At 41.6% G+C, this 25,284-nt stretch overlaps 1 protein-coding gene across 1 annotated transcript in view; it reads right to left on the bottom strand.

Moving 5' to 3' along the window:
• Positions 1 to 25,284, bottom strand: part of LOC134346825 (ras-related protein M-Ras) — a 63,820-nt gene that overhangs the window by 4,837 nt on the left and 33,699 nt on the right. The window contains exons 3-5 of the mRNA XM_063048530.1: positions 15,679 to 15,832; positions 5,202 to 5,301; positions 3,056 to 3,135 (exon numbers count right to left, since the gene is read on the bottom strand). Coding sequence (XP_062904600.1) covers positions 3,056 to 3,135; positions 5,202 to 5,301; positions 15,679 to 15,832 — 334 coding nt within the window. The remainder of the gene's footprint in view (positions 1 to 3,055; positions 3,136 to 5,201; positions 5,302 to 15,678; positions 15,833 to 25,284) is intronic.

The following is a 25,284-nucleotide window of genomic DNA, read 5'->3' as shown; positions in this document are numbered from 1 at the left end:
CCCCAAGGAAACAAATCTCAGATTGTATATGGTGACATATATGTACTTTGATAATAAATCTACTTTGAACGTTGAACTAAAATACGGAATAAGGGATCCACATAAGGGTGAATGAAAAGGACGAGCAGGTGTGTTTGGATGAAATGAGGTGGGAGTAAATTAGATTTCTGAATGCTCCTTGAATATTATCACCTTATTTTACTCTAATAACTTTTCTTTTGATATTTCTTAAAAGAGTATTTTTTTATGTATGGCACTGCACTTCTGCTGCAAAACAATACAATTCAGGACAGCTATCAATGATAATTCAGTTTGGGCACAACACAAGTACACACAGTATGATCCACCTGAACAATAATGCAACAGTGCTTCAATAGTAATGATGCTCAACTCCAAAGACAAGGGACAGCAAAAAACCCAACTCAGACACTGGACTTGGTGCAATTCAGTCCCATAGTGGGTGGTTGATTCTTAAAACGGTCTGGAGTGGTCCTTCTGTTGCAACATGATCTTTGGGGTGGGTAATAAAGAACAACAGAACAAGAAACAAGTTTAAACAGGAAGCGGTCCACCGATATTTCAAATATAGGTAATATGGGTTACCATGAGAAATATGGGTAGTATAAAACAACAGAATTAAAGTGTCAAGTTTAAACAGGAAGTGGTCAACCAATACGTCAAACTTACACTTCCCTCATTATCCATTTTGTGGCTTCTCTGAGTAAGACTGTCAATTACAGTTCTATGTCCACTGATATTAATGTAAGTGATATTTGCATTTTTGTAAGTGACAATGCTTGCAAAGATCACAAGACAAAGGAGCAGAAGTAGGCCATTCGGCCCATCGAGTCTGCTCCGCAGCTCCCCCATGAGCTAAACTATTCACCCATCTAGTTCCAATTTCTGGCTTTCTCCCCATATCCCTTGATACCCTGACTAATTAGATACCTGTCAATCTCCTCCTTAAACACCCTCAATGATCGGGCCTCCACAGCTGTATGTGGCAACGAATTCCACAAATCCACGACCCTCTGGCTAAAAAAATTTCTCCTCATCTCTGTTTTAACTGGGTACTCTCTAATTCTAAGACTATGGCCTCTTGTCCTGGACTCACCCACCAAGGGAAACAACCTTTCCACACCTACTCTGTCCAACCCTTTCAACCCATTTCAACAAGATGAAGCCAGAAATCTTGTCAGATAATCTGAGCTGATTCTATTCCCCAATCCTATTCGTGAGAGACTGCTGTCTGTCACAATCTTCAGTCTCTCAGAGTTTAAGGATGAACCAGTTATTCCCTCAAGCATTTTCTCTGTTGTCCTTTATATGTGAACTTGTAAAGTGATATTAACTTTCTGTTCAATGCATGTAATAATGTTTCCTGAGATGCTATTGAGGAAATGAGCTAGCTATTTTCTTAGAATTCTTGCCAAAGTTCTTCCTCAGATAATGAAAACAAAATAATTTGAGCCACTCAGGTTAGTAAGACTTACTATCCACAAATTGTTACCTCATCTGCATAGAAAACAGGATCTATGCTATAATTTATGGGTTGCAAACTATTCTGACCCACTGGTTTGTGATATAAATGGATGTTCTTTCTTTACTGTATATGGAAAAATAGCAATGACCTCACTTAATTCAGAATCAGAATTTAATTAAATGTCTATTGCAAAAATGATGAGTAAGTGTTCATAGGTTCACTGTCTGTTCAGAAATCTGCTGCCAGAGGGGGTCTTTAATGCCACCTTTTTGAGGCATCACTTTTGGCGAGAGACACAGGTGACGGCGGCAGCAACAAGAGCAACTACCACCCTCACTGACATTAATTTTATCAGACCGAGTCACATAATTAGGAACAGGTTGTGAAACGTTTGTTTTGGAACAGGGAAGGACTGAGGGGGGAACTCCAGAGTGTAGAAGTTAGATAATGTTGCAATTCAGATATGTGTTAGGAACAGCCAATATGAAAAATAATATTTAGTTATTTATTTAGCGATGCAGCACAAAGTAGGCCCGTCCAACCCTTCCAGCAGATCTTGATTTAACTCTAGTCTAATCATGGGACAATTCACAGGGACCAATTAACCTAGCCAGTATGTCTTTGGAGTGTGGGAGGAAACCAGAGCACTCAGGGAAAACCCATGCATTCCACAGGGAGGACGTACAGGCTCCACATAGAGGATATCTGGGATTGAACTTTGTACTCTGACGCCCCGCGCTGTAACAGCATCGCACAACCTCTATACGATAGTGTCGCCCGCACAACCTTTTTGCCCCCATGTGTGATTATTGTAGTGGGCTGTATACTAATTTGCTTGCATAATGATCTTCTGCTGTAACTCAGGTGCTGAAGGTAAGAAAAGTGCTACTGTCATAGAATAACCACTCTGTTAAAGACACTTCATGGAGAAATTTTAATGGCTCAAATTTTCCCTAAGGTGTGTATAAAATCATGAGGGATATAGATAGAATACACTCAGTCTTTTCCCCAGAGTTGGGGAATCTAGAACTGGAGAGCACAGGTTTGCCGTGCGGCGGGTAAGATTTAATAGGAACTTGAGGGACAACTTTTTCATGGAAAGAGCTGCAGGTGGAAGCAGTTAAGGTAGGTACAATTATATCTTTAAAAGCTAGTTGACTGGTACATACATGGGAAAGGTTTAGAAGGTAATAGACCAAATGCAGGCAAATGGGTCCAACTTGGGTGGAGAATTTGGTCAGTATGGGCCAGTTGACTGAAGGGCATGCTGTATGAATCTAAGAATTTAAAAGAGAAATCAGAAGATAAATTTCCACCACTTCTGGCAGCTATTGAGGAATTGTCCATAAGTGAATTTAACCTGAACAATTCTTGAAATATTTTCCAAATCTAGTGAGGATATTCACTAGTTCCCAAAAAAATAAGTCTGTCCTCTTATTTACATACAGCAAGTCTGTCCTCTCACTACATACTATAGTTTAGTGTTTATGCATTGGGAAGATCCTGGCAGTTCATGTAAAATACAAGAAGTGAACAATGTTACCGGAGTATGATAGTGCTGCAAGTACCTACCTTATGACTCTGACGAGATCATGAAAGGCTTTGTCTACGTTCAGTGGAGGATCCTTAGCGCTAGTCTCAATGTAAGATATCTTGAGCAAGAATAAATACATTTCTTAATTACCAACAGTGACATACAGAAAGGTAATACACCACAACTGTGTGAAATTCAAGCTGTGAACCTTGTACCATTACAGAGGGAGAAAAGTTAAAACAATAGCCAATGTGACGTATCATCAAGGGAAATGGGCAAAAGTTAGTGCAGTTTACTCAGTACAGACGGCTGCCTCCTCAGATGTGAACGTATATGTGGGAGAAAGTATCAGCGACACAATTGGGAATTCCATGCAGGAAAGTCCATGATGTGCGAAGCAAGAACAAGACTGAAGACGATTTTTGAAGTGAAGCGGGGGTGGATTAATCTACATCTAAGCCATGCTATCTGTAATCCTTTGTACCCCATGCTGTCTGAACTGTTGTGTATTTGATAGGCTTCCCTTTTACATTTGCTGCTTTTGGCATTTTATACTTCATGGCATGGAACAAAGCCGGTGCTGCAAAGGCACTGATGCAGTGATATTTAATTTCTAAAAAGGCAGAACTGCATTACAAGCAAGGGCATTAGAAGCAAGAGCAAAATCAAATACTCAGGAAGTCAGGCAGCAGCAGTGGAGAGAAGCAGAAACCGTCAAAGGTCTGCAAGATTAGAGATAATTATGTTTCAGAAAGGCAGAGAAGAGGCGGAAGGAGGATGGTAATTGAAGTGGACCATTGCATATTGAGCTCTAGAGGTTTCATTCCGCTTCGGTGAAGGATATTAAGGACTGATGTTTTTATTCTATTCTATTTCAGCTGCTATCATCTGGGAAGCAGAACCGTAGCATAAAAGCCAGGACCAACAGGCCATCAGACTGATGAACTCATGCTGACTTGTTCTATTTATTATAAATTACTATAAATTGCACATTGCCCATTTAGATGGAGATGTAATGTAAAGATTTTTACTGCTCATGTATGTGAAGGATGTAAGAAATAAAGTCAAATCAATTCAATTCAAAAGTTATACCTTAGACAGGGCAACAGCAAAATTTACTTAGCAACCTGCCTACATACTGATTTTCCATTCTGTTAGTCCACCTTGTGCTCCCAATGAAAAGGCAGTTGGCTACACAATTGAAGAAACACAATAAATTCTATGATGTAACTGATGACTGGAAATTGAAAGATAGTGGAATATGTTATGGCAATGCAGAAGAAAGTATAACATGCACATGTTTCTCTGCATCCTGATTTCATTCTTCTTTTTACTGCCAGGCCTGGAACAATTTCAAATTACTGTAGACTGCTGGTAACATTCAACAAAGAGAACCCCAATTTTCTCTCAACTGTATTGCAAGCTGTTTAAATATTTAAATAACATGTTCCAGAACTAAGGTAAAAAATGAAAAGGTCAGGACATCTGATGCTTTATAAGACTTTGGTCAGACTGTTTTTGGTGTATTGTGGGCAGTTTTGGACCCCTTACCTAAGAAAAGATGCACTGGCATTGGAGAGGGTCCTGAGGAGGTTCATGAGAATAACCCTGGGAATGAAAGGGTTAACATTTGGTGGCTCTGGGCCTGCACTCTCTGGAGTTTAGAAGAATGAGGGGTGATCTCATGAAACATATTAAATATTGAAAGGCCTAGATAGAGCTGATGTGGAGAGGATGTTTCCTATAGTGAGTGAGTCTAGGGCAAGAGGGCACAGCCTCAGAATAGAGGGACGTCCATTTAGAACAGAGATGATGAGGAATTTCTTCAGCCAGAGGGTGGCGATTCTATGAAATTCATTGTCACAGATGGCTGTGGAGGTCAAGTCATTAGAGACCAGGTTCATGATTAATAAGGGGGTCAAAGGTTACAGGGAGAAGGCAGAAGAATGGTTTGAGAGGGACATTAAGTCAACCATGATGGAATGGCGGAGCACACTTGATGGGTCAAGATGGCCTAATTCTGCTCCCATGTCTTGTGGCCTAAGTTGACATAGCAGTATTTAGGCTTCATGTTAAGTGATTTCTCACACGGTGGGAAGATGTTCATCACTGATAGAATGATAACCACAACAGTCCTAGTCTTATGGTGTAAAACTTAAACAAAGTTTGCTCTGAAATACTCACATTGTATTTGGCTGCCATCTCTCTCCCTTGTTCACCTGTGACCTTGCGCAGGTGCATCAAGTCAACCTTGTTGGCCACCAGAATCATGGGGAAAGACTCCCTGAAACAGTTAGAGAGCAATCAAGATGAAACTAGTACAGTAACATCTTACAAACACGAGAAAATCTGCATATGCAGGAAATCCAAGCAACACACAACAAATGCTGGTGGAACTCAGCAGGCCAGGCAGCAACTATGAAAAGAGTAAACAGTCGATGTTTTGGGCTGACTGATGCTGCCTGGTCTGCTGAGTTCCTCCAGCTTCCTGTGTGTGCAGTAACATTTTACACTCAACAACACTTCAGACCAGCAGACCACTCACTTCACATTCATAAAGACAGCATGAATATTGATCTCACCTTCCAGTTGAAAAACATTCCCTCCCCCTCCCCTCTTCCCCACTCTGGCCTCCTACCTCTTCTCACTTGCCTTATTACCTCCCCCTGGGTCCCCTCCTCTTTCCCTTTCTCCTATGGTCCACTCTTCTCTCCTATCAGATTCCTTCCTCTCCACCTCTTTCCCACCCATCTGGCTTCACCTATCACCTTCTAGCTAGCCTCCTTCCCCTATCCCCCCTCACTTACTTTTTATTCTGGCCTCTTCCCTTTTCCTTTCGGCTTGAAACATCAACTGTTTATTCAGCTGCCTGGCCTGCTGAGTACCTCCAGAATTTTGTGTGTGTTGCTATGGATTTCTAGCATCTAAAGAATCTCTCATCTTAACAAAGCCTGTTTCACTTCAAATCTCAAGACCCTTTCAGCAAACTTTGGAGGTGTATTTGAAAGTCTATTAGATTTACTCCCAATTTTAATCTATTCATTAGTAAAACAAGTTCATTGGTTCTATTAGTTAACAGATTGATAAAGTTGTCATACACAGGTTAACAGACAAGCCCGTTGGGTTAATCCAGACAGCAGGCTGATACATCCTCTGAAGGGATAAGAACTGCTGCTAATTGTTCTACTCATTAATGATCTCGCTAGTAGGTCAAGTTTGTGAAAATTAGGCAAGGGCGGGGATGATCACCAAAGACAAGACATGAAGATCAAGGACATAAGCTTCCCAACTTTCTCTCCGGTGTAGAGTTATCAGCAAGAGGTCCTTATGAGAATTCTCTGCCCATTGAAGCAGTGGAGGCTACCTCAGTAAATATATTTAAGACAAGGTTGGATAGATTTTTGCATAGTAGGGGAATTAAAGGTTATGGGAAAAAGGCCAGTAGGTGGAAATGAATCCATGACCAGATCATCCATGATTTTATTGAATATCAGAGCAAACTCAACGGGCCAGATGGCCTACTCCCGCTCCTACTTCTAATCTTCTTAAGTGAGGGATCAGAATTTACATATGGAATCACCACCAAACAATATTAAAGGCCATGGGAGAAGAGGATGCTAATCCAGTTATAGACATGGAAAACCCACATTTACATCATCACAAAAGTGACAAGAGATCACAAATTTATAAAATATACTTTCTATAAATTACTCATCCAGCACATCAAGCAGGGTATGTCGTCTACATAGCCAAGTTCCAAAAGCTGTTGACCCTAGTACAAAAATTGTGAGCAACATTTTTGGAAAATATGTTTTAGTCTAATTAATAATTAGAAGACAGAAGATGCCAGCTATGGACCAGTTGATAACGTTATCTTTGCAGAAGTCTCCCTGTTTCTTGATTCAAGTCCCATTTCCAAGGTAGGGAGATTCTATTGAAGGAGAGCTGCTTTGCCAAAGGTGCCCTGTTTTGGATGAGGCATTAAATCAATACCCAGACCTCTCTGATATAAAACAAACTGACTTTTTGCTGAGGGGTGTGCTTTTGAACCATCTATTAGACCCACCCGTTTTTGTGGTAGCCTGAAATATCTGATAAAGTGGACCCTCAAGAATACAGATACGGCTGCCGCAGCCATTGCTGGAGCAGACTTGGGGTTGGACTGAAGTGGCGGGGCTTGAGCAGAGAATGGATAGTGAGCCGCTGAAAGAGGCACAAAACTTGTAGTTTCATGATCATTTTATTAAGCGTTAATAGAACAAAGATAATTGGAAATGGGGACAAACAGAGGACTAGTAGCAGAAGGAAAAGAAGAAGCAAACACTAACAGAAGATGATGGGACAATGCGTTCAGCTCTTTTTATGCCAAAGGTAAGTAACATTCTATTCAAATTTGTAGATAAGAGTTAACCAATTAGATAATCCCTATTCAAATAATGCAATGCTTCCAGAATCATGCAAAGAACTGTATCCACTAGGGGATACACTGAACAATTGCATATACAGTAGATACCGTGACCAATAGGAGAACATACTAGGCAAGTATATAGGTAGTTATAAGAAATACAAGCAGGCAATTGTTAAACTGTACAGAAAATAACAATTCTCAAGTCCAATCCAACAATTGAAAGGAATACACAGTAGATGTTGCAGGCTGAGACCTTTCATGAGGACTCCTTGATTCCTGACTTTCTTCCTCATTCAAGAATTGATTTAATGTGTTTTTGATTTAACTGAGAAAACCACTCAATGAGTTTCCAGCTCATGGGCCTCAGCTGAACTTCCTCATCACAGAATTATATTCATTGACTGCTCAGCCTATTACACCCACAACAGCCAAGGAAAACTAACCAGACCAATCTAAAACCTGGCTCCCAGTCTGCAAACAACAGGAATTCTGCAGATGCTGGAAATTCAAGCAACATACATCAAAGTTGCTGGTGAACGCAGCAGGCCAAGCAGCATCTCTAGGAACAGGTGCAGTCGACGTTTCAGGCCGAGACCCTTCGTCAGGACTAACTGAAGGAAGAGTGAGTAAGGGATTTGAAAGCTGGAGGGGGAGGGGGAGATGCAAAATGATAGGAGAAGACAGGAGGGGGAGGGATAGAGCCGAGAGCTGGACAGGTGACTGGCAAAAGGGGATACGAGAGGATCATGGGACAGGAGGCCTAGGGAGAAAGACGGGGGGGGGGGGTGACCCAGAGGATGGGCAAGAGGTATATTCAGAGGGACAGAGGGAGAAAAAGGGAGAGTGAGAGAAAGAATGTGTGCATAAAAAGGAGTAACAGCTGGGGTACGAGGGGGAGGTGGGGCCTAGCGGAAGTTGGAGAAGTCAATGTTCATGCCATCAGGTTGGAGGCTACCCAGACGGAATATAAGGTGTTGTTCCTCCAACCTGAGTGTGGCTTCATCTTTACAGTAGAGGAGGCCGTGGATAGACATGTCAGAATGGGAATGGGATGTGGAATTAAAATGTGTGGCCACTGGCAGATCCTGCTTTCTCTGGCGGACAGAGCGTAGATGTTCAGCAAAGCGGTCTCCCAGACTGCGTCGGGTCTCACCAATATATAAAAGGCCACATCGGGAGCACCGGACGCAGTATATCACCCCAGTCGACTCACAGGTGAAGTGATGCCTCACCTGGAAGGACTGTTTGGGGCCCTGAATGGTGGTAAGGGAGGAAGTGTAAGGGCATGTGTAGCACTTGTTCCGCTTACACGGATAAGTGCCAGGAGGGAGATCAGTGGGGAGGGATGGGGGGGACGAATGGACAAGGGAGTTGTGTAGGGAGCGATCCCTGCGGAATGCAGAGAGAGGGGGGTCGGGAAAGATGTGCTTAGTGGTGGGATCCCGTTGGAGGTGGCGGAAGTTACGGAGAATAATATGTTGGACCCGGAGGCTGGTGGGGTGGTAGGTGAGGACCAGGGGAACCCTATTCCTAGTGGGGTGGTGGGAGGATGGAGTGAGAGCAGATGTACGTGAAATGGAGGAGATGCGTTTAAGAGCAGAGTTGATAGTGGAGGAAGGGAAGCCCCTTTCTTTAAAAAATGAAGACATCTCCCTCGTCCTAGAATGAAAAGCCTCATCCTGAGAGCAGATGCGGCGGAGACGGAGGAATTGCGAGAAGGGGATGGCGTTTTTGCAAGAGACTGCAGTTTTGTTGGTCACCGAGGCAAGCGATATCTTCAAGTGGCGATGCCCCAAAAAGGTGGCATCCATCATTAAGGACCCCCATCACCCAGGACGTGCTCTCTTCTCATTATTATCATCAAGGAGGTGGTACAGGAGCCTGAAGGCACACACTCAAAGATTCAGCAACAACTTCTTACCCTCTGCCATGAGATTTCTGAACGGACATGTCCTGGGACTACTTCTGAATAGGTTGGTGAAATTCACATCAGCTGTGGGAAAGTTATTGGAAGGTATTCTAAGGAGAGGTATATATGTGTATTTGGATAGACGTGGACTCATTAAGGATAGTCAGCATGGTTTCAGGCGTGGTAAGTCATGTCTAACCAATCTTATAGATTTTTTCCAAGGAAGTTACCAGGAAAGTGGATGAAAGAAAGGCATTTGATAAGGTCCTGGATGGGAGGGTTGGATAAAAAGGTTCAGTCGCTCGGCATACAGGATGAGGTAGTAAATTGGATTAGACATTAGCTTTGTGGGAGAAGCCGGAGAATGGTAGTAGAGGGTTGCCTCTCTGACTGGAGGCCTGTGACTAGTGGAATTCAGCAGGGATCAATGCCGGGTCCATTGTTCTTTGAAATTTATATCAATGATCTGGATGAGAAGGTGGTTAACTGGGTTAGCAAATATGTGGTTAACACCAAGATTGGGGGTGCAGTGGACAATGAGCAAGGTTATCATGGCTTGCAGAGGTATCTGCATCAGCTAGAAAAATGTGCTGAAAAATGGCAGAAGAAATTTAGTACAGACAAGTGTGAGGTTTTGCACTTTGGTAGGACCAACCAGGGCAAGTCTTACACAGTGAATGGTAGTGCACTGAGGAGACCGGTAGAACAAAGGGATCTGGGAATATGGGTCCATAATTCATTGGAAGTGGCATCACAGGTAGACAGGGTGTAAGGAAAGCTTTTGGCATATTGGCCTTCATGTATTGAGTGTAGAAGATGGGATGTTATGTTGAAATTGTATAAGGAGTTGGTGAGGCCTAATTTGGAGTATTGTGTGCAGTTTTGTCTACAGGAAAGATGTAAACAAGGTTGAAAGAGTGCAGAGAAAATTTACGAGGATGTTGTTAGGTCTGGAGTTATAAGGAAAGATTGAATAGGTTAGGACTCTATTCTTTAGAACATAGAAGATTGAGAGGAGATTTGATAGAGATATACAAAATTATGAAGGGTGTAGCTAGGGTAAATGCAAACAGGCTTTTTCCACTGAGGTGGAGTGGGACGTCACGGCTTAAGGGTGAAAGGTGAGAAGTTTAAGGGGAACAGAGGGAAAACGTCTTCCCTCAGAGGGTCGTGAGAGTGCAGAATGAGCTACCAGCACAAGTGGTGCATACAAGCTTGATTTCAATGTTTAAGAGAAGTTTAGATAGGTACATGGATGGGAGGGATATGGAGGGTTATGGTCCCATTGCAAATCGGAGGTAGGCAGTTTATATGGTTTCACCTGTCACCTGCCACTTTGTATTTCTTCCTTCCCTCCCCACAGTTTTTTATACTGACTCCTTCCCCCTTCCTTTCCAGTCCTGATGAAGGTTCTCAGCCAGAAATGTTGACTGATTACTCTTTTCCAGAGATGCTTTATTATTATTCCATAGATTCCATAGAAGTTTATTATTAATAGTTTTCCCCTCTTCTTCTATATTATGTATTGCATTGAACTGCTCCTACTAAGTTAAGAAATTTCACGTCACATGCCGGTGATAATAAACCTGATTCTGATCTAAGAAAGGATGTGCTAACATTGGAGAGGGTTTAAAAGAGGCTCACAAAAAATGATTCTGGGATTGAAAGGCTTGTCATATGAAGAGCGCTTGATGGCTCTGGGCTAGTACTCTCTGGAATTCAGAAGAATGAGAGGTGACCTGATTGAAACCTATTGAATGCTGAAAAGCCTCGATATAGTGGATGTGGAGAGGATATTTCCTCTGGAAGGGGAGTCTAAGACCAGAGGACACAGCCTCAGAATAGAGGGGCACCTTTTCAGAACGGAGATGAGGAGGAATGTCTTTAGCCAGAGAGTGGTGAATCTGTGGAATTTGTTGCCACAGGTGGCTGTGGAGGCCAAGTCATTGGGTGTATTTAAGGCACAGGTTGATAGATTCTTGATTAGTCAGGGCATGAAGGGTTATGGGGAGATGGCAGGAGGGTGGGGCTGAGGGAGAAATTCATCAGCCACGATGAAGTGGCAGAGCAGACTCAATGGGCCAAATGGCCTAATTCAGCTCCGATATCTTACGTCTTGTGGTCTCTTTCTGTTTACTTTGAATGCCTGAAAGAAAATGAATCTCAGGATAGTATATGGTAACATATATGTACTGCGATAATAAACTTACTTTGAACTTTGAATTTTAAAAAAAGATATGTGTAATTATTATTTCTACACTAAAATGCTCCAGTTCTGACTGGATAAAAAAATCTCTGGTCTCCACATCAAATGGATCATCTTTTGCAACTTTTCCTGCAAAACTGAGCAGGGACCAGTATTTCAGTCAACTGCATGAATAAGGAGAGTAAATTTTAAACTAAATAGCAGGAGTGTGAGATCAAAGTTGATCTTGTAAATCAAAGTTCAAATCTTGTAAATCAAGTCGCAGGCATAAGGTTAGAGAGAAAGGGAAATGATCAGCAGTCTGGACAGGGAGTACATACATGAGAATAGATCAGTAGATGGGCTTTGAGGTTATACAAAGCAAGTCTTAACAGGAGTTCTTAACAAAAGACATGATGGTAATCATGGGAGACTATAATCAAGATGTAGACTGGGGAATAGATAAGAAGTTTATTTCTTGGAAGAGCATATCTGGACTCAACTCTCGATTTGGTGAGGAAGTATTAATAATGTAATATTTAATATTAAACTGATTGCATAGACTAGATATCAGTGTTGTTTGGTTTAACGGAGTCAGTGTAGTACTGCCCTCTCTGCCAGTCTCATGAACAGAAGAATGAGCCCAGTGTTTTAGATTTACACTGAGACAACTCAAGGCACAGGCACAGGAACAGAATTCACCGGGGCAAATTGACAACTTGTGTTACTGCCGAGTGCTTGTTCTAACAGAAACATGGCTGCAGGACAATATCCCATGCACCACTGACCTTCAGGCCCTGCCACTCACAGACTAATGCTAATGTTATTTTTGGAACGTATGGTCCAGGTGCAGATCAATGGGACCAGGCAGTTTAAGCAGTTGAGGACAGACTAGATGGGCTGAAGAGCCTGTTTCTGCACTGTACTTTTCAATGACTCTATGTTTTCGTAACCGTATATGTGCTGTGCGTGACTGCATGTTGGCCCTGGAGGGGTGCTGTTTCATTTAGCTGCATACATGTGTATGGTTGAATGACAATGAAACAATCCAACATGAAACTTAAGTGATTCTTAAGTCCAGATAAGTGGCAGTAGTTAACTCGGGTCTCCACTATATAATCGGGAAACCATTCAGCAACTAGTAGACTTCTGTAAAGCTAATTATTTCAAATGATGGGGTGGCGTGGTAGTGCAGTGGCTGGTGTAATGTTTTACAGAGCCACCAGTCAGGGTTCGATTCCTACTGTTGTCTGTAAGGAGATTTTATGTTCTCTCCTTGACCATGCAGGTATCCTTTGGCTGCTCCAGTTCCCTCCTACATTCCACATGGGTTAGGGTTGGCAAGCTGGGGTAGGCTATATTGGCGGTAGAAGTATGGCAAACGCGGGCTGCCACCAGCACATCCTTGACACAAATGATGTATTTCACTTTATGTTTCGATGCAGATATGACAGATAAAGCTACCTTTAAAGAATGCGCATAAAAAAATTAACAGAAAAATTTAAGACGAGGCCATGGGCACCATGGTAGCATGCTATTACAGCTTGGGACATTCGGAGTTCAATTCTGGCGCTGTCGGTAAAGAGTTTGTACGTTCTCCCTGTGACCATGTGGTTTCCTCCCATGGTCCAAAGGTGAACAGGTTAGTGGCTTAATTGGGTCATTGTAAATTGTCCTGTAATTAGTTAAATAGGTGGGTTGCTGCGCGGTGCGGCACGAAGGGCTGGAAAGGCCTGTTCCACATTGTATTGCTAAACAGGTAAATAAACAGACAAACAGACGGTGCATTCTGATAGCTTCATTATTTTTGAGCAAAATACATCCAATTAATTAATGCATTAAGGTTGCGGATGAAAGAACGACATCCAGGCAGGTCGTATTCAGCTGACAATATTGATTAGTTGATAATCAATATAGTTCAAAAGTTCAAAGTCAATTTATAATCAAAGTACATGAATGTCTCCATATACAACCCCGAGATTCATTTTCTTGCGGGCATACTCAATAATTCTAATAACCATAATAGAATCAATGAAAGACCACACCCAACAGGGTGCACAACCAGTATGCAAAAGACAACACAAAATGTGCAAATACAAAAAGAAAGAAAAATAATGATAATAATAATAAATAAATAAGCAATAATTATCGAGAACATGAAATGAAGAGTACTTGAAAGTGAGTCCACAGGTTGTGGGAACAGTTCAGTGATGGGGCAAGCAAAGTTGAATAAAGTTATCCCTTCTGGCTCAAGAGCCTGATGGTTGAGGGATAGTAGCTGTTCCTGAACCTGATGTTGTGAGTCCCAAGGCTCTTGTACCTTCTTCCTGATGGCAGCAGCAAGAAGAAAGTATGACCTGGGTGGTGGGATCCCTGATGATGGATGCTGTTTTCCTGCGACAACACTCTGCGTAGATGTGCTCAGTGGTGGAGAGGGCTTTACCCGTGGTGCACTGGCCTGTATCCACTACTTTTTTGTGGGATTATTCTGAAATGATAATATCGAGTAATTTAAAGCTGCCCTCTCCACCTCCAATCCTCCAATGAGGACTGGTTCATGGACCTCCAATTTCCTCCTCCTGAAGTCAATAATCAGCTCCTCGGTCTTGCTGACAATGAGTGAGATTGTTTGTTGTGGCACCGTTCAGCCGGATCTTCAATCTCCCTCCTATATGCTGATTCATCACCACTTTTGATTTGGTCAATGATAGTGGTATTGTCAGCTATCTTCAGTATGGCATTGGAATTGATAACCAATATAGACTCAATGAGCCACATAGCCTAATTCTGCTCCTACGTCTTATGGTCATAATACTTAATCTTTTACTAGTAAAATGAAGAACACGCCAAACCAAAAGACAATACAACCATAAATGAATTTTGAGAATTTCTGACTTCAATACTATTCATGGAGTATACTGGATATCAGTCCCTGTAAGAGCTGTTGGTTTAGCAGCCTCAATGCTGTGAATCTCTCTCATTCATTCACGTAAGGATTGTGATAGAATGGGATGCTGGAGAGCACAGATCTGCTTTCTCCATAGTGACTCCACTCCTGCTGCCTTCTCCTCATTGTGCTGCCTCTGTTTTTTATTCTTTTCTGGTGCTTATCCAGTTTGCCTTCCAAATGCCTTCGTTGAATCCACCTCCACCACTCCACCTCAGTAGGAGTAACTGAGTAATTCACAATGTCCTGTCCAGTGCCTGTTCCCTCGATCGACATGAAACATTACATGGCCATTGTTACGCTACTGTGGTGGGAGCTTGTTGCGGAATTTGAAGGCAGAATGCAGGGTTAATGGCATCATTCTTAGTAGTGTGGAGGAACACAGGGATCGTGGACTCCATGTCCACAGATCCCAAAAAGCTGTTGTGCAATTGAGCTCAAGAGCAGTGAGGTAACGTGCTCTTTCTAAAGCTTCTGCATCCTCCCTATAATGAAGCATCAAAGGCTATGGTGAGAAAGCCGGGAACTGGGGATGAGGAGGAGATAGGGGAAAAAAAAGGGTCAGCCATGATTGAATAGTAGAGCAGACTCGATGGGCCAGATGGCCTAATTCTGCTCCCATGTCTTATGATAAAAGTATACAAGATGATAAGATGCATAGATCAGATAGAGCCAGAGTGGATTCCCAGGACAGAAGCAACACAAGGAAGCATAATTTTAAGGAGATTGGAGGAAAGTATGGCGGGGGGGGGGGTGAAGATGCCAGAGGTATGTTTTGAGAGTGGTGAGTTTGTGGAACACGTTGCCAAGGGGGTGGTGGTAGAGGCAGATATTTTAGGGACATTTAAGAAATTCTTAGATAGGCACATGGATGATAGAAAATAGAGCGCTGTGTAGGAGGGAAGGGTGAAATTGATCTGAAGAATAGGTTAAGAGCTCGACACTACATTGTGGGCCAAAGGGCCTGTGCTGTGCTTCACTGTTCTATGTTCTAAACCTGTTGTTGCATTTCCTACATTTCATCGGTTGTAAATTACTTCATCCATTGGGACACTACACCTGCTTGAAGTGGAGCACAAAGACAGATCTTTAAAAATTCAAGAGTTAATGGTGCAAGCTTTGACCAAGGAGCTGTCTCCAGGCCAAGGCAAGCTGAAGTGAAGGGGACAGACACTGAGGAAGCGGAACTCACGTAACACTGTTGAAACGTACCTGTCTTTGACCCGAAGGATGAGCTGGTGAAATCTGTCCACGTGTTCAAAGCTGGCCTTGTCGGTGACTGAATAGACTATGAGAAATCCGTCCCCTGTCCTCATATACTGCTCCCTCATGGCACTGAACTCCTCTTGTCCTGCAGTATCCAGCACTATGGACATGGAGAGAAGACAAAAACTAATTATTGAGGTAGAAATTGTTCATAACAACTGCAGTTACAACAGCATGAGAGCTAAAACTTACAGCTTCTGTCATTTCTGAGCCACTTCATTAAATTTTAAATATGAACTTTATTCATAACAGAAGGTGCATATGAAAAGAAAAAGAGAGTACAAAAATTAGCATTTTGTGTGTCAGTTGGTCATTATATTCAGTAATGTTAAGATTTATTCATAAAGTGTAGCACCTTTGCCACTCATGTGGGCCTCTGGGGAGGTACACATTTTCATTGTTTGAGGGGCTACCCCACCTGATTCAATCCCACTATGTCCAGTAGTGGGAGGAACCTAGATTGTCGTCCTTCCCCACACCCCACAAAACCTTTGTACCAAGTTCACCGCATCCCTCTGCATGTACTCTTGTAGCCTGGAATGTGCCCGTCAGCAGAATTTCCTTTTCAACATCTCATTCTACTGGAAGCCAAACCACTTTCTTGCAATTTTGACGAATAAACTCTCCTCGGGTTTCCAGCAGGGTATAGGTATCGAATTTAACCGACGTTTCGATGTCAAACTCTGCCATTTTCATCAGGGTTGGTGACTTAGCACGTCTAGTCCTGTGGTTTCTATACTGCATCCTAATTTTGCAGGTCTTGGAATCTGCTCTACACCTGAGCTGGTACTGATTAAAATGGTAACTCCACATGGGAACACAGCAGTAATCCCAGCAAGACTGGCCTCTCATGCAGGTCTACGTGGATGTTCCAGCAGTCTGAATAAACTGCTATAGATACGGGTGGGCCAGATTGTGCTGGCTGTGACACACCAATATCCTTTTGGCCTGCCTGACCTTCAGAGAGTCAACGTTGCCCTTGGAGCTGGATTCATCCCAAGTCATTTATCCTGTTGTCATTCTTAAAGCAAGCATGATATTAAGTCATACTTTACATAGATGGCTGGCAGTATCAGTTCTCTTAAACTTATCCTGAAATGTAACATAACAGAGCAGAACAACACAGGGACAGGAACAAACCTCTTGACCTACAATGTTTATTCCAAACATGATGGCAAATTAAACTAAATCTCTTCTGTTAATTTATGTATTACATATATGATATATTGTATGTATACTTGTATATTGCATATATAGGATATATTGTATGTATATGTTATATGCATACAACAGAGCTCAGAAGTTCAGTAATGTGACAGTTAAGAAATCTCACTTCCAATCACATTTCAGGTAACATCTCACTTAAGACATTTTTTTAATTATCTGATTCAAAGATAATGATAACAATTAGAGCACTTGGTGGCTGTAATTTGTCTAATCTTCCTCCGCAAAAATTTGTCTTAGAAGTTAATATTCCAACGTCCATGAAAGAAGTTTCTCCTGTAACTTTATTTGGGACTCAAGGAGGAAGGGGGTCCATAACTTCTAATTTTCTGTAGATTTAAAATTAATGCTGTTCCATGACAAAGTTCCCAATATCAAACTTAAACAAATTGTATTCATCACCTCCTCTTCTCAGATTATCTCAACAGGAACTGCCTGTAACTTCTCCAGAAAAAAGATATGAAACTTGCAGTTTCTACACCTCTGATTAAAAAGATTACCGATAATAGTGATCTCATTACATATATCTTGAGGGAAACAGTTATCTCTGAACTTGTTTTACACAGTGAAATTAATTTTACCATTTCAAATGGAACTCTCCAGCAAACTCTATTTCTATTATACTTTTGGCAAACAGAGACACTTTTAAAGCAGTATCCTGATGCCTTCATTTTGCAATGTCTAATCTGGAGTAAGTTTGGCCATATTTATATAAAAAGTGTTCCTGATGTTTTCAAAGACTGAGTAATTCAACAGAGAAAATGAATATGAGACTGTTTAGAGAAGGCATTTTAACACTGGCATAGTTTCAGCCCAATTACATCTGGTTTGGATAAGTTATGTCAAGGGGAATGAAAAATGTAAGATTTTACTGCTGTAAAGATTTAAAGATATATGAATTCCCTGATGTCTTGCTCTGAACTTAAAAAAAAGTTTGTCAGGAGTATTGGCAGAACAGGGAGTGGAGACTTTAACATGTTGCTTAAAACTCCAGCTCTGCAGTGAATAGGTGAGCATTGTTCCTTTATATAGATGTGGAATATAATGTGCAACAGCAGTATCGTTTTCATAAATTGGGAGTAAATACACTCAGTGGCCACCTTATTAGGTACACCTACTTATTAACACAAATATCTAATCAGTCAACCATGTGACAACAACTCAATGCATAACAACACACAGACATGGTCAAGGGGTTCAATTGTTGTTTGAACCAAACATCAGAAAAGGGAAGAAATATGACCTAAGTGACTTTGGCTGTGGAATGATTGTTGGTGCCAGACAGGGTGGCTTGAGTATCTCAGAAACCGGTGACCTCCTGGGATTGATTTTTTAAATATTAAAAACGCACAACAGTCTCTAGATCTTACAAAGAATGGTCCAAAATAAATCCAGTGAGTGGCAATTCTGTGGGTGAAAATACCTTGTTATTGAGAGGAGTCAGAGGAGAATCGCCAGACTGTCCAAGCTGACAGGAAGGTGACAGTAGCTCCAATAACTTTGTTTTACAACAGTAGTTAGAGGAGTATTTCTGAATACATACCATGTTGAGCTTTGAATGAAATGGGCAACAACAGCAGAAGACCTGGTTCCACTCCTGTAACTAGTAAAGTACTCACTGATATCCATCTTCATCTCATGTTCTTAATATTTGTTGTTTATTCATTTATCATTATTGTTTCTTCTTTTTGTATTTGCAGTTTGTTGTCCTTTGCATTCTGGTTGAACGCCCTAGTTGGCCAGTCTTTTTGGTTATTATTCTCTAGATTTATTTAGTATGCCTACAAGAAAACAAATCTCAGGGTTGTATATGGTGACATACAGGTGGCATATGTTCTTTGATAATAAATTTTACTTTGAACACCTGAAATTGCATTGTTGAACTGTGCCCATGGTAATGAAGTTTGAAGTTACTTTTCAGGATTGTTTTAGTTGCAATTTTTCTACCAGAATCTGAAGAGAAATTGTTCTCAGAAATGGGAATTTGTTGGATTGGGGTGGGATCACCATTTTTTCATTGTAGGTTTAGCTTTAAAAGAAAAATCAGTTTCCATTTGTTCAGCCACAGCTAAAAGGGGAAAAAAAAGAATTAGACAATAAAAGGAGCTGCATGTTCAAATTTAGACAAAAGGCAGTGATTGTTGTGTGTGTAGTACTGCTCCATAATCTTGTAAAATCAACTCACAGACAAACATTCTCTCAACATGCCCTGAGTTCAAAAATTAACATTAAATTCTCAAAATGTTTTGGGATTTGGAAAGCAGGCGACAAATAAACAATTTCAGTGCCCAATCCGTGAATCAGTGGTTAAGTTAAAAAAGAAGTCAATTACAAGCAAACTGTGTGCTGCCCAGCAAATGAAAGCAGATCAGGTTCATAGAAGTTCATATTGGAACAATTGAACCATGTAACAGTCCAGGAATCAGTGACCAGTCAATAGGCAATGTTCCTTTAACCTTTCAGCTGGAGAAGGTCAGCAAAAGGGTAAAGAGCTAACTATTCCAATATATCACTGAACAAGAATTACTGTACCCCCTAGGTAACTAGGGAGCTGCCAACATCTAGACAGGACACTCAGACATGTGGCTTATTTATGCCTCCACCTCAGATTTGAAGGGCTGTGGGTTCAGGACCTACCATTGCCTTCTAGCTTAAAATGCAGATTAACATTTTACTCAGGCACTAAGGATGCTTTCTTAAACTCAGATTCAAAGTTCAAAGTAAATGTTATTATCCAAGTATATATACATCACCGTATACAACCCTGAGATTCATTTTCTAATGGACATACTCAATAAATCTATAGAACAATAACCATAACAGAATCAATGAAAGACTACCCAACTTGGGCATTCAAACAGAGTGCAAAAGACAACAAACTGCAAATACAAAAAGAAGAAATAATGATAAATAAATAAACAATAAATATCATGAACATAAGATGAAGAGTTCTTGAAAATGAGTACATTGGCTGTGAGAATATTTTAATGATGGGCCGGGTGAAGTTCAGTGTGTGTGGCCCGTGAATCTTGCTGGTAAATACTGTTAAAGGGTTTTGGCATGTGGAAGTCCCAATCTTGTTTTGAGATCCCAGCCAGTTAAACTGTCAGTATGCTCTGCTATAGGAGCCCCAAGACAGAGCATGAACCTTCTGTACCAGCTTAAATCTAGCACTATGTCAGAATCAAATTCGTTATCATTGACACACATCATGAAAAATTACTGTTTTGCAGCAGCAGTACGGTGCAGTAATAAAAACATTTACTAATTCGTATTCCATCTTTGTAGCTTCCAACATCGATTTTACTAGCATCAGGTAATTTCTTCTCCTCCCCCTGTGATTTTCTTCATTTTCATTCCCCATTCCATCTCCCCTCTTACCCTTTCTCTTCTCACCTGCCTATCAGCCCCTTCTGATGAATCTCATCTTCTCTTTCTCATATGGTCCACCCACTCTTCTCTACCAGATTCCTTCTTCTTCAGCTCATTACTACTTCTATCTATCACCTCTATGTTTCTCACTTTATCCCCCCTCGCCCCCACTGTTCTTTTCCATCCACCTGGCCTCACCTATCGTCTTCCAGCTTGTACTCCTTCCCCTCCCCCCCCCCCCACCTTCTTATTCTGACTTGTTCCCTTTTCCTTTCCAATCCTGATGCAGGGTCTCAGCCTGAAACGTCAACTCTTTATTGTTCTCCATTGGTGCTGCCTAATCTGGGAGTCCTCCACCATTTTGTGTGTGTTACTCTGGATTTCCAGCATCTGCAGTGTTACATTAAGTGATATTATATTGATCTCTTGTTCTTGCCAACATCCATGACTGGTCACTCTACGAGACATGTGACTTAGGGACATGGGCTACATTATATTTCTTGTGTTTACTACTATCTTATATGTTCTATATGTGCTTTGTGCTGTGTATGACTGTTGGTGCTGCATTTTGGACCTTGGCCCAGGAGAAACACTGTTTCATTTGACCATAAGACAAAGGAGCAGAAGTCAGCCATTCGGCCCATCGAGTCTGCTCTGCTATTTTATCGTGAGCTGATCCATTCTCCCATTTAGTCCCACTCCCCCGCCTTCTCACCATAACCTTTGATGCCCTGGCTACTCAGATACCTATTAATCTCTGCCTTAAATACACCCAATGACTCGACCTCCACTGCTGCCTGTGGCAACAAATTCCATAGATTCACCACCCTCTGGCTAAAAAAATTTCTTCGCATTTCTGTTCTGAATGGGCGCCCTTCACTCCTCAAGTCATGCCCTCTCGTACTAGACTCCCCCATCATGGGAAACAACTTTGCCACATCCACTCTGTCCATGCCTTTCAACATTCAAAAAGTTTCTATGAGGTTTCCCCTCATTCTTCTAAACTCCAAGGAATACAGTCCAAGAGCGGACAAACGTTCCTCATATGTTAACCCTCTCATTCCCGGAATCATTCTAGTGAATCTTCTCTGTACCCTCTCCAACGTCAGCACATCCTTTCTTAAATAAGGAGACCAAAACTGCCCACAGTACTCCAAGCGAGGTCTCACATCCCTGCTCCTATACTCTATTCCTCTAGAAATGAATTCCAACATTGCATTTGCCTTCTTCACCACCGACTCAACCTGGAGGTTAACCTTAAGGGTATCCTGTATGAGGACTCCCAAGCCCCGCTGCACCTCAGAACTTTGAATCCCTATTTAAGTAATAGTCTGCCTGTTTATTTTTTCTGCCAAAGTGCATAACGATACACTTTCCAACATTGTATTTCATTTGCCACTTCTTTGCCCATTCTTCTAATCTATCCAAGTCTCTCTGCAGACTCTGTTTCCTCAGCACTACCGGCCCCTCCACCTATCTTCGTATCATCAGCAAACCTAGCCACAAAGCCATCTATTCCATAATCAAAATCTTTGATGTACAATGTAAAAAGAAGCGGCCCCAACACGGACCCCTGTGAAACACCACTGGTAACTGGCAGCCAACCAGAATAGGATCCCTTTATTCCCACTCTGTTTCCTGCCAATCAGTCAATGCTCTATCCACATATGTAACTTTCCCATAATTCCATGGGCTCCTTTCTTGTTAAGTAGCCTCGTGTGTGACACCTTGTCAAAGGCCTTCTGAAAATCCAAATATACAACATCCACTGCATCTCCCTTGTCTAGCCTACTGGTAATTTCCTCAAAAAATTGTAATAGGTTTGTCAGGCAGGATTTTCCTTTAAGGAATCCATGCTGAGTTCTGCCTATCTTGTCATATGCCTCCAGGTACTCTGTAACCTCATCCTTGACAATCGACTCCAACAATTTCCCAACCACCGATGTCAAACTAACAGGTCTATAATTTCCTTTTTGCTTCCTTGCCCCCTTCTTAAATAGCGGAGTGACATTTGCAATCTTCCAGTCCACCGGAACCATGCCAGAATCTATCGACTTTTGAAAGATCGTTGTTAATGCCTCAGTAATCTCCACAGCTACTTGGTTCACAACAGTTTGGCTGTACTTCGGGGTGTCACAGCATAGCAGTTAAGGGAATGCTATTAAATCTAAGAGCACCAGATTTTGGAGTTCAATTATGGCACCCTCTGTAAGTCTTACCTGTGGAATGTGTAGTTTTACTCCGGGTGTTCCAATTTCCTCCCACAGTCCACAGAAGTACCGGGTAGGATAATTGGTTACTGTAAATTGTTCTGTGAGTAGGTTAGAGTTAAATCAGAGTTGCTGAAGGTTGCTGGGTGGTATGGTTCAATAAATAAATAAATATATAAACAAATTACAAACAACAGGAATTCTGCAGATGCTGGAAATTCAAGCAACATACATCAAAGTTGCTGGTGAACGCAGCAGGCCAAGCAGCATCTATAGGAAGAGGCGCAGTCGACATTTCAGGCCGAGACCCTTCGTCAGGACTGGCGAAGGGTCTCGGCCTGAAACGTCGACTGCGCCTCTTCCTATAGATGCTGCTTGGCCTGCTGCGTTCACCAGCAACTTTGATGTATGTTATATAAACAAATTCATGAGTTTTGTGTATGGTTGAATGTTAATTAAACTTGAACTAGAGAACATTGAGTGTGTGCTCCCAACTTCATTTCAATGGAGATTTACAGCTGTAAGAATATAAATTATTACTTCTTTAAATTTTTATTGGTTTACACTAAAGCTTTGATGTGGTTTTATTTAAAAACATGCTATCAAAACTTCTGCATTATTTTTTAATGGTTTTCATATGGTTGGGACATTCAGAAATGGAAAACACTAGTCAGCTCTGACAGACGACAAAGCCAGATTTGCGGGTTTGCTGTCTGTCAAGAGATTTCTCAGCTGTCTGTGGGTGAGGTTTTCACGGCGCTTTTGTTTGACCTGCTTTGGGTGAGGCCCTAGCAACTAAGATCTGGATGTTGTTACCCAGTAAGTTTGATCTTTCAGCTCAACACCACGGAGCTGCAAGACAATACCGAACTTGCCCAACCAGCACCAGCAGCAGGCACTGCTCGGCGACACCCAGCCCTGTGTGTCCTGTGTTATATTTTCTTTCCACATCAGAAGCTAGTTCAGCCCATCAAATCTATGCTGGCTCACAGAGCAATCTCATTTCTCCACATGAAATTCTGCAGGTGCTGGAAATGTTCAGCAACACCAAGGGTGCATGAGGAACTCAGAAGGTCAGGCATCATCTATAGAAGGAAATCAATAGTTGACATTTTGAACCAAAACGTTGACTGTTGATTTTCCTCCATAGATTCAAATTGCAGACGTCACCTTTTACTGAATGCTTCGATGTACATGTTATAAATAAATTAATCTGAATCTGACTGTTGATTCCCCTTCATAGATGCTGCCTGACCTGCTGAGTTTCACTGACATTTTTGTGTGTTGTTCATTTCTCTGCCTCCCTCCATACCCCCATTTTCCTCACATTCCCATCACTTCCTCCAGGATGTCACCAGCCATCTGGACAATACAGACAATTTACTGTGGCCAGCGTGTCACTGGAATGTGGGAGGAAACCAGAGCACTGGGGAAACGCACTCAGTCCCGGAGAGAACATGAAAACTCCACCAAGACAGCACTGGAGGTCAGGATTGAAGTCAGGGTACTGAATCTGTGAGGAACTAACTCTCCTCTCAGCCACTGTACTGTCTTTTGTGTCACTACATTTTCCTTGAGTTCCTGAGAAATATTTATCCTCCAACTAACAGCCGAGTACACTAACCAAATAATTCAGCATTGCAAGTTGGAGAACAATTTTGCATTTGATGGCTCTGGGACTGTACTCTCCAGTTAAGAAGAATGGCAGAGGGATCTCATTAAAACCCATCGGATATTGAAAAGCCTAGATAAACTGGATATGGCGAGAATGTTTCCTATATTGGACTAGAGATCACAGACTCAGAATACATGGACGACCATTTAGAATGGAGATGAGGAAGAATTTCTTTAGCTGGAGTACAGTGAATATATGGAATTCATTGCCACAGACAGCTGTGGAGGCCAAGTCATTGGGTGTATTTAAAGTGGAGGTTGATAAGTTTTTGATTAGTAAGGATGTCAGAGGTCATGGAGAGAAGGCAGGAGAATGAGGTTGTGAGGGAAAATAAATTAGCCATGATGGAATGGGCTGAATGGCCTAATTCTGCTCCCATGTCTTTATTGTCTAATTTACAAATATTTATGATGTCACGAGTGTCCCTCACTGCATTGTGATTGAAAAAGAAATGGTCACAAATTCCTTCTCTGCTTCATGTTCCTTCACAGAAACAGGATTCTTGTTTTGATTAAATGAAAAAAAAATGCCATTTGCAATTCTTGTTCTGACCTCACAACATCTGGCTCCGATTCAAACCAGGCAATTAAATCACATTATGTTCAAAAAATAAACTTGTATCACTCCCTGCAGCCAAAATACTGCAATCCACCCTCAACTTTAACCTGTAGGAGAGACTACACAGAGTCTACATTTCATCATGCAAAATACTCCCCCTTCAGGAATCCATCTTATTCTATGTAGAATTGAGTTATGCAAAGCAATTCCTCTTTTTCTAAACATTTAAATACAATCGCCTTTCCTCTTGTTCTTTGGGATACTTAATAGACAAAAGAGAAAATACTGATGAAGGGTCTCGACCTGAAATGTCGACTGTTTATTCATTTCTATAGATGCTGCCTGGCCTGCTGAGTTCCCCCAGCATCTTGCGTGTGTTGCAAAAGAGAAATATATTTTAATGGAAGTCTTTCTTTTACTTGAGTTTCATATAGATAAAATAATCTATACAAAGGGAAATTAAATGTAGCTGCATACTGCCTTGTGTTTCAGAGAGAAACTCTTTGATGGGTT

The sequence above is a fragment of the Mobula hypostoma genome, chromosome 5 (assembly GCF_963921235.1).
Source record: "Mobula hypostoma chromosome 5, sMobHyp1.1, whole genome shotgun sequence".
Classification (NCBI taxonomy): Eukaryota; Metazoa; Chordata; class Chondrichthyes; order Myliobatiformes; family Myliobatidae; genus Mobula; species Mobula hypostoma.
The sequence above is the reverse complement of the archived record's forward strand: the minus strand, read 5'-3'. Positions and strand labels throughout refer to the sequence as shown.